Here is an 18,702-nt window from a genome sequence, read left to right on the forward strand (position 1 = left end):
GTGTATGATTTCTTTACATTTTTTGAGCGAGTAGAATGAGCAATCTAGAGAGAATAAAACAGAGACTAGAAGAGTCACTAGAAAAACATAAAAACAGACTGATGAAAACGAGAGAGACAAAGAAAATAAAAAATTTATTTCTGAACCATAAGACTTCTAAGGAGAACACCAATAATAAGGGGGAAAACAGCAGGTCAGTTGCTGCGGTTACTGTGGCTACTGCGGTTAATGCGGCTACTGCGGTTAATGCGGCTACTGCGGTTAATGCGGCTACTGCGGCTACTGCGGCTACTGCGGTTACTGCGGCTACTGCAGTTGTTGCAGGTAATAAAAATGGCAAAAATGTTGAATGTGCTAAAAATTCTGAACACGTTAATAATTCTGAACGCATTAATATTCTTGGCGATGTCGAATGTACCGATGCCGCTGAGAAGCGTCCCAGTGCGACTAAACGCAGGTCCACAAATGGGAGTAGATCTAACTTGCAAAATAAATTAATAGAAAGTGTAGTAAATACAAAGCTTCTTCTCATAAATAAGAAGAAAGAAATTATGCATGTTGATGATATACCGTGTCATAGTATGAAAACGAATCGTATATTGGGTACGTTAAAAGGTGTAACTTGTAAAAGTAGTAGATGCATATCTAGGGGTAAACAAGAAGCAAGGGATAAACTTAGAAATGGGAGCATTCAAAGGAATGAAGCTAAAAGTGAAGCAATACTAGTGAATAATGAGTTAGAGAGTAATATTAAGAAAGAGGACTATAATAAACGGGAAAAAACTACTAGTAGTGATGATATAGTTTCTATAAAAATGTCAAATAATAATGACGATTTTCAAAATGTATCTAAAGAAGTACGGGATAACTTAAATGATTTATTTCGAAATTTTGTAAACTGCAAAATTAATAATCTGTATGTTATAAATGGTGATAGGAGCAAATTACCCATGCATAATTTTGCCAGTGAGGAAAAGGAGTTGGAGGCTATTCAGAATGAAAGTGTTGACAAGAAGTTGGGTAAGACGGACATAGTGAACGAAGTAGACCAAGTAGATAAAATAGACAATACTGAATATATTAACTGTGCAGAGGGACACAGTAAAGAGGAGGTAACCACGTTTGATTGGGATAGAAATTACCAAATGGGGGAAGAAATAACCTTGTTTGATAGGGCTAAGAAACGTGAAATGTGTGTGGGGGGAAATAGTCCCTATGATATTGCTAATTTTAATAGAGGGGGAAAAAAAAGAATAAATGAAGAAGAAATTTTAAAAAAGGATAAAATGAATTACTTAAAAAATGTAAGCATATACTCTATAGGTAGAGGTGCTTACAACAGCAATTTTATAAAATTAATGGAAATAGAAAAAAATATGAAAAAAAAGATAAAGCAGTTTGAAGAAGAAAAAAAAAGGGGGGAAAAGAATCAAATGGGGAGGAAAAAGATAAAAGAGATTGAAGCGGAGGGAAAAAAAGAACGACTTGCTGATTCTATTACTCGTACTGCTACGCATACAACTACTCACGCAAAGAGATCATCCTATTTGTCAATATCGTCTAAAGATGAAACTGTTCAAAGCTATTCTGAAAAAAACAATGATTTTGGAACCTTTATCAAATCGTCAAAAGACTCAGTGACAGTCAACTTATCATCATCCTCCTTTGTAACTGTTACTAATACAGAAAGCGAAAATTCATGCACAGATGATAGTGTAGAACTGTTTACTACTCAAAGGAAAATTTACCTATGCAACTACTACAAAAAGATGAAGAGGAAAAAGAAAAGGACGATAAAGAAAAATATTCTAGAAAACTGTAGTGCCTGTAGTTACTCTGAAGGGGGCCATTCTTATGAAAACCATAAAAAAGGGGTTATTTCTGGTGAAGAAGCAGATGTGGAGATAGACCATGAAGAGCCAGACGAAGTGGAAGTGGCATGCTTAGATGTAGATGCAGTGAAAGTGGAACATACGGACGAAGAAACAGAGTTAGATGGTGTAAGTGCTCATTCGAAGGATCACAACAGTTTAAGGGGAAAATGTCGTCCTATGGAAAAAAATCGTTCTCCTATTCTATGGTATATGAGAAAGAGAGATGAATTGGAAAAGAGTTATAAGTTTGATAAGCCCAGGAATTCGGATAAACGCCATATGCGTTATGGAAGAAACAAACAATTTTATAGCCATCCAAATGTGGAAAAGCTTGACCACGATGAAGACACATATGAAGATACGTATGAAGATACACATGCATATGTATATGATGACAAATATGAAGATGCATATAAAGATATGTTTGAATGTGATAATGTAAAAAATCGTTTAAAGGTAGGGAAGCAAAAAGGTAGAAATGTAATGCATAAGAAGAGCAGTAGGAATATGACGTCAACCCTCCCTAGTAGATTTTTAGAAAAAAATCCTACCATTAACTTTGGTAAACACGAGTATAGCTACTATTTATCAGATGCAGGTACTTATGATGGTGCAGGAACGAAAAATATAAAGAGATTTTTAAAAAGTAAACAGAGTGAGGATTACAATGAGATGGCAATTTTGGGCTGTTCCATGGAAAACGAAACCAATAAAGAAAAAAAAAAGAAAAAAGAAAAATTAAGCAAAGGATTACATAAAAAATTGCGTAATAAATTGAGTAATACATTGAGTAATGCATTGAGTAATAAACTGCGTCATAAATTGCGTAACAGAGATGATTTAAAAAATATAAGGAACGAATTATGTTCATATGATAATACAATCTGTAGTGCACGCACGAGTAATCGCAATTCCGATAGCCATGTGTCCTCCTCAAGTGATAAATGTGATAGTAATATTTCCCATAATGCAATGAATAATCATTATAGGGACGAAGGGGAAGACAAGAAGATGACAAAGTATAATAGGATATTCTCGTCTAGAGGAAGAGTAAGCAGTTGTGAGGAGCAAGCAGCATCCACATTCGTAAGAGATGTAGTAGAAGGCAAGAAAAACAAAAGCGCACATAATTATTTAAGGGACAATATATATGAACGTAAAAATTTTTTACCATATATGTGTAGTAATAAGAGAAATAATGTAATCCTTGATGTATCAAATGAATTAACGAAGAGTTCTCAGCTACATTTTGTGCCTAATGAAGAAAGTACCTTTTTTGAAAATCATATCATTCCTTCTTCTTTCGATAATGAAACACATAAAAAAAAAATAAAATATATAAATAGAGAAAGAAAAAATAAATACATCCTTCCTTTAAATAGTATTAATAATAGGTATAATAATAGTAACGACAACGTGGAAAGAAATGGAACCAAGGGACAAGATGTTATCCCTGTTACTGTTAGCAAGAAACAAACAAGTAGTAGTCAAAATTTAAATTTATCAATAACCCCTATAACATGTATGGAGAACCACAATTCTTCTACAGATACAAAGTGTTACGTATGTTCTTATCCCATACATAAGGAAGAGAATAAATTTATTTTAAAAAGGGACAGTGATATATATAAAGAACCCCAAGGTTGTCAAGCGAGCAATATGAGAAGGGGGACCTTCATTCCATCATCTGCATGTAGACAAACAGCGGAAGGCGATAGTCCCTTTCGCTCGAATAGAACTAAAATTGTGGATCGTGAATCGGCATTTTGCAATGATGGCGGCGTTGATGGTATTAGCGGTATTGGCAGTATTGGCAATATTGATCCTAGAAATAGAAGAGATGTAACACAAGCGGAGTGCAGAAGATCTAAGCATACGTGCAGTAGTTACAATAGTAGAAGCAGTAGTAGTAGAGGTAGCAGTAATAATAGTATGAGGGGAGAGGACAAAGGTGTAGAATGGACTAACTATTTAGCTTCTACTTTTTCTGATACGTCCTACAGTTTTAGAGACAATTTCACTTTTTCCACCTACATGAACAAGGTCAGGAAAAATATAAAAAATGAAAAAAAGGATGTACAGATATATAATAAAGGAGAGAATATTAAAGGAAATAACAGTATGAAAGGAGAGAACAAGGAGGTATACCACTGTGGTAGTAGTATGATTACTTATAAAGAATTTCTAGATATACTGGGAAATTGTTGTTTCAAAGGAATGAAGAAAGATGATAATATGGATGTACATAAAATGGGGCACATGATGGACAATATGAAAGACGAAGAGAAGAAAAAAGTAATTATAAAATGTATAAAGGAGTTGTACCGCCAGTATAAGAAGGGACCTTCATTTCGTCCATATGGTGAGGAGGATGATAAGAGGTGCAATGGTAAGAGAGGCGGTGATAAGAGTGGAAATGGTAAGAGAGGCGGTGATAAGAGTGGAAATGGTAAGAGAGGCGGTGATAAGAGTGGAAATGGTAAGAGAGGCGGTGATAAGAGTGGAAATAGTAAGAGAGGCGGTGATAAGAGTGGAAATGGTAAGAATGGCAATGGTAAAAATGGCAATGCTAAGAATGACAATGGTAAAAATGGCAATGCTAAGAATGACAATGGTAAGATTGACATTGATAAGAATAGCCATGATGATGGCAATCTAGCTATCAATCACACCCGTGAAGAACCTAATGTTAAAAACTGCTTCCATAATTCTGAGGGTAACGGTGTTCCGAGTGTTGTCATCTCTTATAGCCCTCAAAAGGATATGCATAACGAGAGACATATTATACACACACGCGTATACAGGGAAAAAGGAGACGAAATAAGAAATAAGGAGGAAAAGAAGGAAAAACAAATGACGTATAAAGAAGATATGTTTTGTAATCAGAAGTCAAATAGCAGTAGAACAAGAAGGGAATATTTCTTAAACAATAAAAATCGTTCCCTGAAAGAAAATGAATATGAAAATTTAAAGTCTAAAAATATAAGAAGCTTTACGAACAGTAGTACTGACTGTGAAGGATCTGCGATGAGGCACATTAGACAGCAGGAGCAGGCAAGGGTGGATGCTCAGGATGAGCAGAATGAACAGTATAAGCAGGATAAGGATAAAAGTGATAACAATGATGAAAATGATGAGAATGCAGAGGGAAAAAAAAAAAAAAAAAAAAATCATCTAAAAATAAATAACACTGTTTTAAAAAAACTGTTAAAAATAAAAGTAGAGGCGATGAAAAAGGAGGATAATCAGAAGGTAGAAATTAAAGAAGAGGAAGAATTGGAAAGAGGGGGTAACAAAAAGGAAACAAAAATAATAGGACTGTGTCCAATACAGAATAATAAGCAATACCTCTTTAACGAAGTAGTGCTGTTAAATGAATATGAAGGAAGCAGTTACATAAATAAGTGTTCAATCAACTCCCTTAGTGATAGACAAAAACATGAACACAACATGAATGAAGAAGCGATCAGTAATAGAAGTCAAACAAAGCCTGTTTTTCACAATTTGTACAATGGCTATGTGGAATCTCACGCGCGGAACCGAGTTACGTCAGTCAGAAGTTCTCTTGGTAGGTCTAGTGAAGGAGTTCAAGTAAGAAATTATAATAATTACTTTGATGGATGTGAGGGGCGTAATAGTGAGGGTACGCATAGTAGTCCCTATGTTGATAACCATTCTGATAGTGATGTTAAGCGAGGCGACAACACAATTTATAACAAGACATTCTGGAAGAGAGGAGCCCAGGAAAGAAGTAGCAATAAAAATAAGTGCATAGATGGTAATAGGGAAAATAATAGTAATAGTTATAACAATAGAGATGGAAATAGAACTGGAAATTGCAATAATGATAATGCGGCATTGGCTGTGCATAAGGAAAATGCACAAAGAGATAGAAGCCAAGTAGAAATTTTAAATTTTGATGAATCATACTACTGCTATTTGAAGAACGTAAAAAACGGGGATGTATACCCCAATTCAGAAGAACCTATAACTACAACAGATAAGAGAAAATTAATGAATGCATATCTGAATGATAAAAGGAAAAGGAAAAATAGGGAAAAATATTTTTTAAAATATAACATTGAATTTTTTAAAATAGCACAATTTTTTTGCCAAGATAACTGTTTATATAGTAACTACATAAGACATATGGCGTATAATTTGATGAAGTCGAATGATGATACTGACAAGATAGCTTTTTCGATTGTTAAATTGTTTCGTTCACAAAAAAGAAATCTTGTTTAGGAAAAAAAAAAAAAAAAAGGTGCAAAATGGGTGTAAAATAGGTGCAGAAATGGTTCAAAACAGAATTATAATCGCTGTTCCTCTATATTTCTGCCTGAACATGACAACAAGGGAAATTCAAAGTATTGTTCATACTTATCATACAAAAAAGAACTTTGCCAGTAGTTTTATAAACGATCATTATAAATGTAATAGCAGTAATGATGTTAAGAAAAAAAAGAAAATACTCAAGTCGCACCGAAGGGAAATTGAAAAGGGGTTAAATATTAAGGAAGTGCACATAAAATGGTCATACATATACAGGCAAACATGCAGACAGGCAAACAGACGAACAAACGAACGAGCGAAATTTTTACGAATAATAACAGCTGCACTCTCTTTTTTTCATGCACTGGATGAATTGTACGAGTATAATTATGCGTGCGAAAATGAAAAAAAATGGCCTATTCACTGATTTTTATTATTTTTTTTTCCTCGGAATTATGTTCTTTATGTAGACGATACCATCACTATAGTGGTCGAAAAGGATATATTATTAACAGGTCAGGTGAATTCAAGAGGAAACAACTTAATCTTAAAAATGTTGATCATGATTAACATGGGAGCGTTTGAGAGGCGCGAAGATGAGCACAGCTGCATGTATGGTCACTCCAGTGCCTATATGTCCGTGGTATGAACTAGATAAAGGAGGGACTAATTTTTTCACTACATTTTGTAATCTTGTCTTAACACTTTTTGTTTTGAGTTCACAGGTATGACGGTGCCCTCTTTGTTTTCTATCCATTCTCTTGCCTTTGTTTTTTAGCTAGTTTTTTAGCTAGTTTTTTTTTTTTTTTTTTGAGCTTTTTAGCTAGTTTTTTTTTTTCTAATTTTTTTTTTCACAAAAGCATTCAAACAAACTGTTTCAACTGTACAGCGCGCAACTTGAGCATTTAGTGTATTACAAAACATGAGGTGCGTGTTCATGTCAATTATTCAATGCTCATTCATATTCACAAGACAATACGTAAAATTAAAAGAACCGATAAATGATCATTTGTAGTAAAAAACTATGCGTTATATAATGTGACATACTTTTAATCAAGAGGAGGGTTAGAAACCTATACAAATGTAAATTATTCAGTGTTATATATAACTAACATTTGGTTGCTTTTATGAATATATATTTTTTTTTTTTTGTAGTAGGAGTAAATATAAAACTGGAAACTGTGCCGCTTTGTTTACTCCTTTACGTGAAGAAGGGGAAACACAGTACTTACACCCATATACATATATATATATATATACGTGTGTGCATGAGCAAGCTGGGTATATCCTCCACCACAAATATACGTGTGCATGTGCATTTTATTATGCATTTACCACTCCATCATGCGCAAAGACGAAACAAAATTTAACGTTAAAAAAAAGGAATGTCTGAACATCTTTGTGTTGTAAAATGTGCACATATATATATATATATATATATTTTTATCATCTTTGAATTATGCACAAACGACAAAACAAAAAGGGGGAAAAATTTGGAAACAGAAAAAAAGGAAAAAAAAAAAAAGTAAATTGGCAGAATTCGTAGAAAAGTAGCATTGCAGTAAAATATTGCAGTTGTGTATGAATATCACTAACACGGCGATAAATTCATACATATATGTAAGTATATACATGTACGTATATACATGTACGTACATACATGTACGTATATACATGTACGTATATACATGTACGTATATACATGTACGTATATACATGTAAGTATATACATGTAAGTATATATATGTACGTATGTGTATGTATGTGTGCATACAAGCGTACGCTTTTCCTCAGTCCTTCGCTGCACGTACCCCATTTGAAAAAGAAAAGGTGAAAAAAAAAAGCATTAAAATGATACATACATATATATATATATATATATATATATATATATATATAATAATGTGCCAAGCAAATATAAAAACGTACCATGTCTGTAGGTATTTATATAAAAATGCAAAAAAAAAAAAAAAAAAAAAAAAAAAAAAAAAAAAAAAAAAAAAAAAAAAAAAAAAAAAAAAAAGGGCATTAAAAGGAAATATAAGAAAAAGGACAATTTTCACAATAATTCTTCTTCCCATTGTAAAATTGGCTGTGGCTTAGGAACAATTGTAAATGGTTTATGCGGAGGAGGAAATAATTTATTTAGAGCAACAAATCTATCCGAGTCACAACAACGAACAGGTAACATGGGTTCAAAGTACCCCATTTCACTCCATATTCTCATTTCGTTTAAAAAAAAGGGACCCTACACAAAAAAAAAAAAATATGCATACAATAAATAATGTGCAAAGTGTGGCACTAGATCGAGTACAGAAAAAAAAAAAAAAAAAAAAATACAAACATATGTAGCGTATATACAAACATATATGCGTGTATGTACACATTCATACATACATAAAACATCTACATATGCATACATGGGCGTATAAATGCAGGAAGATCACTTCCTTATTTTTTCCCTGGCGTACCTGCACAATACCCTTTGGATCGACGTACTGCCAGCACTTATCCCTCAGGGCATCCGGTCTTTTGATCTCTTCCATTTCAAACATGCTACTGGATTCATTTATTTTTTCAGATACGTTTAAACTTTTACTTGAACTACTTGTTTTATACATACTTGGTTCTTTGTCAAATAACTGCTGTTGTGATTGCTGATGACTTAAAAAGTTTTCATTGCTTTTATTTAATAGAAACGACTTTCCGTCATTCTTGTTCATATCATTTAGCATGATATAATCTGTATGTATGTTTACGTTATCTTCATCCTTTTGCTCGTCCATATTATTTCTCATGTGAATTATCGCTTTCGAGTTGCTACCATTCGCATTTTTATTTTCCTCATCGATAAGTAGCAGCTTCTCTGCGTTCGGCATTCGCGCGTACTCACTTCCACTGTTGCTGTTGGTACTGCCATTACCATTTCCACTATTGTTATTGTTACTGTTACTAACACTACCTCTGCCAGTATTATTGTTGTTACTATTGCTGCGGCTATTACCGTTGGTGCTACTTCTCGGTGGACCAAAACATTCCTCTGGACTGTGGTTCCCATTTTTCAAATCTACTTTAACGCTTTTTCCAAATGAATTGTAATTACAAAAGTGTACGTACTCATCACTATGTTGTACGTACGGAAAGTGCTTGATATTATCGATGTGCTGCTCCTGTTCTTTTAGATGGTCAGGAATATGACTTATAGGAAGTATGTCCGATTGACCTTTTATTTGATCCGTAATGCTTCTTGCATTGTTTAATTTCTGTTTTACCTGACTTGTACAGATAATTTCGTCGGTCAGGTTATTTGGGTACCCATAATTCATCTGGTCAGTTACTCTTGACATGCTCGTTTGTTGCTGCGACTGATGAGGTGGATGTTGTTGATGATGTTGTTGATGATGCTGTTGATGATGCTGTTGTTTGTTATATAAGTGAACCATGCTTTTTACCTTTTGAGCCATTTCTTCATCCTGCATGCTCTTGTAACTGTTTAAGTGCAAATTGTTATTTACCTTCCTCGATATGGAATTAGTATTATCATAGTAGTCTTCATTGTCTATCATCATATCATTTTGTAAATCATGTTTCTTTTTCTTTTTTAACATATTAAGTAAATAAAATTTTGGGGTTACCATATGGTTGTTAATGTCTCTATCATCCGCAATATCATTTTCAATCTTTTTATTTGCTTTGTTCGCATGGGATTTGTTTATAATGTTTAGAAGGGGTGAGGAGCAAGCATTGCTTCCTTTGCTTCTACTACTGCTGTTGCTATTATTACGATTGGCACTACTACAATTGGTATTATGGTTATTCCTCGTGCTATTGATTTTATGACTACCCCTTTGCATGGCATCAACATAATTCATAGTCACCGGCGTGTTATGATTATGACAACTTGCAGCATTATACACATCTCCTCCTATTCCTCTTACTCCTCCTTCTCCTTGCATGTTTTCATTCAAGAAATTCAGGTTGTTATTATGCTGGTCATCTTTTCTGCTTGAATAATTAATATGACAATTCCTGTAATTGTAATCATTATTCACTCGTCTTAGGATATTTCTGTTTGGAAAATCATCATTTAAATACATCTTACTTAACAAATAATTTTTCTGTGTATCATTTATATTCAATTTGTTTAGAAGCATAAGATTTTTTTGCTCATCCCCTGCATTCATTGCATTGATGTTCCTAAAATTCTCATTCATTTTTTGTATTATTAATTTTTTTTGAAATTCCATGGGGTCACCTCCGCCAATGTCATTTCCATTTCCACTTCCATTTCCATTTCCACTTCCACTTCCACTTCCATTTCCATTTCCATTTCCACTTCCATTTCCATTTCCATTTCCATTTCCACTTCCACTTCCATTTCCATTTCCACTTCCACTTCCATTTCCACTTCCACTTCCATTTCCATTTCCACTTCCACTTCCATTTCCACTTCCACTAATATGGTTGTCATTACCGCTACTATTACTACTACTGTTTGCACAGTTATGACTTTTATTTTTCACCAGATGGTTTCCTGCGCTGCTTGGGTTATTTCTACTGTTCCAGTTTACCGACTTGTTATTACCTGAACCGGTAAGGTGACTTAAATTCCTCGTGGAAGAGGTATATTCTGGATGTGCAACTATTAAATTTTTTTCTAAAAATTTATCTATATTATAAATAAAGTGCACAATACTTTGTTTATCATAGTGTTCCCTAATAATTTTCTCCTTCTTTTGTTGATACAAATTGTCATGATGTTTTAGAATTACAATAAATTGTTGAATGAGTGACTGATATTTGTTTTTATTATTTACAAAATGTTCCTTCAATAAATCATTTGCATAATCTAAAATTAATTTTATTTCCTTCAACTTGAGTATTATTTTTTTTTCTTTACTAATGCTTTCTGTACTGTTCATAGTAGTAGCACCTGGATCTGTAGCAGTAGCCACAGCTGTTGATGTAACCGTAGCTGTGGTTCGTGTAGCAGTAGATACACTAGTTACACCAGATGTACCAGTTACAGTAGATGCAGTAGATGCTGTTGCGACTTCGGTTTTATTCACCTCGCTGCTCTGATCATACGTTTGAATTTTGTAAAAAATTAAGTACAGCTTTAGTTGTATCTGTTGTATATTTAGCGAATGGTAACACTTCAACAGTTCACATACATCTAGGTTGTCCAGTTGCATCTTAAGGTTTGGTGCTATCATCATCATCATGTTATTATTACTGTATATTCTATTTGGAATAGTCTTCTCTTTACCGCTTAAACCTGCAATGTGTTGTTGTTCAGTGTTCTGCTTATCAATGTTCTGCTTATCAATGTTCTGCTTATCAATGTTCTGCTTATCAATGTTCTGCTTCAACAGCATTTCTTTCATGTGAAGCTCTTTCCTGTACTCATCGCTTACGATGGTGCTACTACCTTCTCTTCCTTTTTGTGGGCTATTACTATAGCACCCTTCAAAAATATAGTCCATAGCTTCCCTCTTCAGGTTCATCTGGTGTTCGTACTCGTTCCTCAAATCGTTCCTCAAACCATTTCCCACACTGTGACCCTCACCGTTACTTGTACCATTCCTTGCACCGTTCTTCACACCGTTAAGCGTATAGTTCAACTCATCGTTCATGCAGCTCCTACTGTTTGTTATACCCCCCAAATTTGCAATAACACTATTACTATCGTTTTGCAAAAATGTATTTTTTCCCTTGGGGACGATGTTGACCTTGGCATATGGAAGTACTTTCTTAAATAAATTTAGTATATCCTCATTGGACTGAATATTATTTGCATTCGTTTCACATCTTGCGTTATCAATAACTAAGCTGCTGTTATTTCCACTAATGCAAAAGTTACTACTACCATCTATTACATTATTATTGGTATTATCATTTCCTGTTGTTGTATTACCTTGAAAAGACTCAGGAATTATACGTACATGATTTTCTGCATAATGATAATCATTCGATTGCATAGTTTTTATATTATTACTTATAATATTCTGATGATATATATTATTATATATGTTGTTATTTCTTCCTGCACTGTTAATATTATTTACGTGAATGAAATTGTTTCCATACATTTTTTCGACATTTTCTTTTTGAACTCCTCCAATTAGCATATTATTATTAACATCTTCAACTACGCCAATCGTTTCTGTAACCTTATCCCCTCCAATTTTCATCCCTCCATCCAACTCGACCTCCCTCATAAACCCTTCTTCTTTAGAATTATATTTATTATTATTTAAAATTTTATGCTTGTTATTAATTAGTTGGCTTAATAGTACATTGTTACTTAGCTGCTCCATTAATACAGCTTTGTTGTTATCATTCATATTTTTTTTTTCGTTTTTCAAAAGGGTCAACTGTTTGAGTAGTTGTTCGCTCATGGTTGTCATGTTATAATTAGGAGGGTAACCATTTGCACCTCTATCTCCAATGAGACCAATACTGCTATTACTGTTCATGCTAGTTAAACTGTTTCCACTCGCATCGATATGCTCCTTATGTGTACTACAATCCATATGCATAGTATTTCCAGAAAAAAAAGCTACCCTGTTATTATTACCTCCCCTTTTATGCATGTTCATAATATTTTCTTTGATATTTACACTCACACCATTATCTTGTGACACCTCATATAATAGTTGTTGTTGCTCCATGTTATTTTGAATACTCGTTTCATTATTAATATAATTTTCACCATTGATGCAATTTTCCCTTGACGTGTAATAATTTGATACGAAGTTACTATTTTTTAACTCCTTGTTATTATTATAATCGCTCTCACCACCTTTCATTATTTTCGAAAATAAATTTGAAAAATTTGTACTGTTACTGCTTATTACTCCGCTGGTATGGAGTGCTTCGTGGTTAATTAGGCTCCCTGGGTAGTTACCAATGTTCGGAAGGTTACTATTAGGCGTGTTCGTATTAGGAAGTTTGTTATTTGGCGGGTTATTGTTAATTGTGTTACTATTAAGCATGTTACGATTCGATGGGATACGATTGACATAGTTACAGTTGGGACTGTTTCGGTTTGGGGAGTTACTCTTGGCAGAATTACTTCTAGCTGAGTTACTGCTAGGCGCGTTACTACTTCCGACATTGCTACTACCTGCATTGGCAATTAAACCATTCTCGTTATCGTTTTTCTTTTTTTTTTGCTTTTTGCTTTTATTTTCTTTTTTATTCTTTTTATCATGGTTCTGTTGTTTCCCTTCCTCAATCATATTTTCTTTGGAAGATTTACCTTCATCCTTTCCTTTCGTTTTATTTTTCTGCCCTTTGCCTTTATCTTGTTCTTTTTTCGGTTCATTTCTATCATCCTTGTGCAGCTTTCCTTTGTTTACAATCTCTTCCACAGATGCATTATAACCGTGGTTGTTAATGTTATAGTTATTATTATTGTTAACATTACTATTACTGTTTATCTTTACAAGCTCCTCATATACATTTATGCCTTTACTATTATCTTTTAAGTTGTTGTATGAACTAGATTTGTCCTGACTACCTAAACTGTTACTGCCTTTGGGACCTTTATCATTGTATTCCAGTTCATTAGGATGCCTTTCCTGTTGTATTGAGGACGTTAAAATGGATTTATCAACATCTTTTTCACTTCGCATGTCTTTTTCACTTTGCTTCTCATTTTCACTTTTCTTCTCATTTTCGTTATCATTTCCCTTTTCTTTCTTTTTCCTTTTCTGCTTCTTCTTATCGTCTACATTAGCATCGTTATTTTCGTTCGGTTTATCATTTCCACTAGGAACAACACTATTATTTTGCATAGTTTCCTGCTGCTTTATTATAACCCTTTCAAACTCCTCGTAGTTGCTGTACATTAACTTGCTACTCGCATGTCCTTCCGTGTTATATTTATCCCTACCTTTCTGATCACGTAGGTGTAGCACAACATGATCATTACCGTTACTGTTAACGTTACTGCTAACGTTACTGTTAAGGTTATCACTAACATTATTATTTATTTTACTATTGCTGTTACTATTCTCGCTACTGTTAGCATTGCACATATCCATGATATATTGCTTTTCTGTGATACAGCTCGATCCTTTATCATGTTGACTTTCAGCACATGGCTTTTCATTCATATAATCAACATATTTTGCACCAATGGCATTGCTAAAATTGCCTATATTGTTAACTTGGACCGCACCACCAGTATTGGCAATTCGCTTGTTCCTCCAGTCTACATCCCAGTCGTATGCATTTGCCCCCTTCTCTAACTTCTTTTTTCTGTTGGCATTTAGAGCATTTGTGGGGGGTGCACCATTAGAATTGGAAGTGCTAATAAGATTAGAAACATTAGGGTTTGGGGCGCTAATATTTGCCATGCTCATATTTGCAGCGTTCCGGTTAGCATTGGCTTGACCGATGGCTTTGCCCAATTTTCCCTTCGTCTTCTCATTGCTGTCAGTCCAATTTTTTTTTAGTGCACTTTCGTCATACATGTCCGTGCTGTTTGCATTATTACAGTTACTATTACTGTTATTGTTATAATTCCTAATATTGTTATCATTACCGATACTATAATTAGTATTACTATTGCTGTTATTGATGTTGTTATTGATATTGTTATTGATGCTGTTATTGATGCTGTTATTGATGCTGTTATTGATGCTGTTATTGATGCTGTTATTGATGCTGTTATTGATGCTGTTATTGATATTGTTATTGTTATTGATATTGTTATTGATATTGCTATTGATATTGCTATTGCTCGTGCTTACGCTACTTGGGATATGTTGCAGAGGTGTAGCACCACTATGATTTGCTGCAGCTAGCGCAACGTTATGGATGTTGCTTTCTGCATTCAAGCATTTAATTTTGTACACACTCTTTTTGCTATCCTTTAAGTTAGCCTGAGGTTTGGGCGGCTCACTGATGGATCCAGGAAGAGCATTTTTCCATTGCACATTGTACAGCTCATTAAAATTAAAGCTATTAACAAGATTTCCTTCATATGTATAAATCTTAAAGGTGTTTTCAACCTTCATTCTAGGGTATGTAGATGCAGTCATGAAGAGAGTACCATCACTAGACCAGTCACATAAGACAGTACATGGTTCTCTATATTCTTTAATTAAAATAATAGAATCATTCTTATCTTTATAATAAAAGTTTATATCTCCTGCTAAATTCCCAAATCCACCTAATGCTATCATATTTCCAAAGGGACACCATTTTATAGTATTTTTATATGGTGATACTATTTTTGATTTTATATTTAATTCATGATCATATAAATAAATAACACTGTTAGATTTACCTTCTATAATTAAAAACTCATCTTTTGTTTTACTCCATTTAACATCTTGAGCTACATTTTCATTAATTTTTTTTATATTTATATTTGGGCTAACTAACGAACAGTAATAACAATTACTAACGTAACCATATGACTTATTCGTTGTGTCGTTTGTTGACACTAGAAATATTATGTGCTTTCCGCTAAATGACCATAAGCAATTTAGATTGTCTAGATGGTCAAAACTTTTTCTTAGAAGTAATTCTATATTTACTTTGCCTAGCGAAGCGATTATTTTGTTTTCTTGCTCTTCGTTGGCCTTTGCCGTTCCCCTCTCCGATGCACCGCCACTAGAAAGAGCACCAATAGATACAGAAGCAGTACTAGCTGAGATCGCCGCATACATGGGATCACACACCAAACTGCTCTCGCCTTTTGAAAGGACGTCCTGAGTGGCAATAGTAGTAGCAGTGGATATAGTATTGGAAGAACTCTTTATTATATTATGGTCCTCCTTTGCTGTTTTTTTCCCTTCCTCTGTCGTCTTTTCTTTCCCTTTTTCTTTTTCATTTGGTGTATTAATTATTCCATTATGTCTATTCTGTAACCCTTCAATTTTGTACACATATACATCCCCTAAAAAATTATTTTTTGTATGTACTACAAAATACCTAGCATTGTTTTCATCAATATATGGGGATACATATATAGCTATAACATTAGGATGATTCCATGTGAATATATAATTCTGCGGTATATCTATATCATCTAAATTATAAACAACATTATTATTATTACTATTATTACTATTATTACTATTATTACTATTATTACTATTATTATTATTATTATTATTATTATTATTATTATTATTATTATTATTATTATTATTATTATTATTATTATTATTATTATTATTATTATTATTATTATTATTATTATTATTATTATTGTTATTATTATTATTGTTATTATTATTATTATTATTATTAGTCTTAGTATTATTATTTTTATTATTATTATTATTATTATTATTATTATCATTATTATTATTATTATTATTATTATTATTATTATTATTATTATTATTATTATTATTATTATTCTAATAATTGTAAAGTATCATATACATATATTGCTGACTTTTTTTGTAAAAAGAAGTAACTATCATCTTGAGTAAAATTTATTAAAGGCCAGTCACTACATATCTTTTTTTTTATTTTAAATGAACACACCACTTTATTATGTATTACACTCCATAATAAAAGATTACCAACGTTTACATATGTTTTGTCATCATATGGAAAAAAAAATACTATATATTTATTATTTGATGACCATTGTACATGTTTTATTAACTTAATATTATTATGATCAAATAGTTCTTTATATCTTTTTGTACATGTAATTTTATTTATTTTTGCGTTTTCATTATCTCCATAATTTGATATTAGTAATAAACCTTCTATCGAATGTAAAAGTAAAAAAGATTTTCCATCACATGACCATATAGCATCGTGTATGCACCCATTGTACTCAAATATTATCTTACTGTTATATTTATTTTCTTTCTTTTCAAATTTGTACAGTCGTATTCCACTCTTCGATCTAATAAGCAGTTCGTTCATCTTTCTCCCCTTCCAACTGTCGACTCATGCGTCGCATACATTAGTGCGTGTGGAAGTGGTATATATAAGTACGTAAGTACGTAAGTATGTGGGTACGTAGGTACACGTATGTGCGTAAGTATATATATGTTCGTAAATATGTATGTACGTATATATGTACTTGTGTTTGTTTGGAAGAAGCACCTTGATGGAGTTATAAATATTCGCCTATTAAGTTGGCTTTCTTCTTTGTTGGTAGTATTCACATGTACAAAATCGAGCAAATGATAATGTATGGAAAGTTTGTTCTGATAATGTTATATATGCTGCTTACGTTTTCAGAATTGTTACGCACGCTCACGAGCTATGCTTATATGTAATGCATGTACATATGAATACATATACGTCACAGCATATACGCAAGCATATATACATATATATAAATATATATATATATATATATATTAATTTATTTATATATATGTATTTAAGTTGAAGGGTGCCTCCCGGAGTAACTAGAATCATTACTTAACGATTTCCCTTCAGTAAGTTTTAGTCTATTTCTTGAATATTCCAACAATATCTTCACTTTTTGTTTTTGTTCTTTGCTCTTCAACTTTTTTTTTTTTTTTTTTTTTTCTACTTCACCCTTATTTGTTTCTTTTTTCCCTAACTGTATTGTATGTATTAAACAATGGAAAAAAAAAACCAAAAAAAAAAAGGGAAAAAACAAAAAGGAAAAAAAAAAAAAAAAAAAAGCGAAGAAAAAGGCAAAGAAAAAGGCAAAGAAAAAAGGATAAACGAAGAAAACAGTAAAAATAAGGATAATGAAAATGGTAAGGAAAAATTACTTTTTGACGTGTTCTTCATTTAATAAATCAAAACATGAAAAAAAAATTTATACACTTTAAAAAAAAAAAATTAAAGAAGTTAAAAATTTAATATGCTATATATATATATATATATATATATATATGGAATAATATAATATATATTATATATTATTATGTACATTTATCAAGATATAAACTCATTAATTAAAATTTGAATAATATTTAAAATAAAATTTAAATGTTTATATTTTATTATATATAAAATATGAAAAAAAAAATAAATAAAATGAAAAAAACCATTCGTTAATATTTTGGTATATGTATTGATTCATAGTCTTTTTTTTCAACTTTAATTTTTTTTTCTTTAAACACAAAAAATTGCTGTCACGTATACGTATAAATATGTATACATGTATATTATATGTATATTATATGTATATATATATATATATGTATATATATATATTTATTTATTTATATATGTGCATGTTTAATATACGTATAACATTACAATTTATATATAATATACATGTAACATTATATTATATATATTATGTATAGCACTATATTTCAATCAATATGTATAAATATATAATATATACAGCATTATATATATTATGTATAACAGAGCATTTGCATATGTGGTATAATTATTTCATTATACATATATATATACATATATTGCACGTATACATACATATATACATATATATATAAATATATGCATAAATATATAAAAAAAATTATTTTTTAGACTGTATTTTGAGATGTATATGCGCCATGGTATATAATATGGTATTTAATATTTTTATTCAGAATTTTTATAAAATTGAAGA

The 18,702-nt window shown here is 32.0% G+C and overlaps 2 protein-coding genes and 1 pseudogene across 3 annotated transcripts; 2 read left to right on the forward strand and 1 right to left on the reverse strand.

Moving 5' to 3' along the window:
- Window positions 1-35: 35 nt before the first annotated feature.
- On the forward strand, window positions 36-6,119 carry MKS88_000029 (uncharacterized protein; the record flags this gene model as incomplete). The annotated part of the gene is made up of 1 exon (XM_067219509.1): window positions 36-6,119. One exon carries the CDS (start codon window positions 36-38, stop codon window positions 6,117-6,119), a length of 6,084 nt encoding a protein of 2,027 aa, XP_067075919.1.
- Window positions 6,120-6,168: 49 nt separating this feature from the next.
- Window positions 6,169-6,716, forward strand: MKS88_000030 (annotated as a pseudogene). Its single transcript has 2 exons — window positions 6,169-6,407; window positions 6,617-6,713. Coding segments are annotated over exons 1-2 (336 nt in total).
- Window positions 6,717-8,205: 1,489 nt separating this feature from the next.
- MKS88_000031 (uncharacterized protein) lies at window positions 8,206-17,054 on the reverse strand (the record flags this gene model as incomplete). Its single annotated transcript, XM_067219530.1, has 3 exons — window positions 8,206-8,394; window positions 8,618-16,531; window positions 16,662-17,054. The coding sequence occupies 3 exons, from the start codon at window positions 17,052-17,054 to the stop codon at window positions 8,206-8,208; spliced, it is 8,496 nt and encodes a 2,831-aa protein (XP_067075920.1).
- Between the last annotated feature and the right edge of the window lie 1,648 nt (window positions 17,055-18,702).

Source organism: Plasmodium brasilianum (assembly GCF_023973825.1).
Source record: "Plasmodium brasilianum strain Bolivian I chromosome Unknown PB_00_01, whole genome shotgun sequence".
Lineage (NCBI taxonomy): Eukaryota > Apicomplexa > Aconoidasida > Haemosporida > Plasmodiidae > Plasmodium > Plasmodium brasilianum.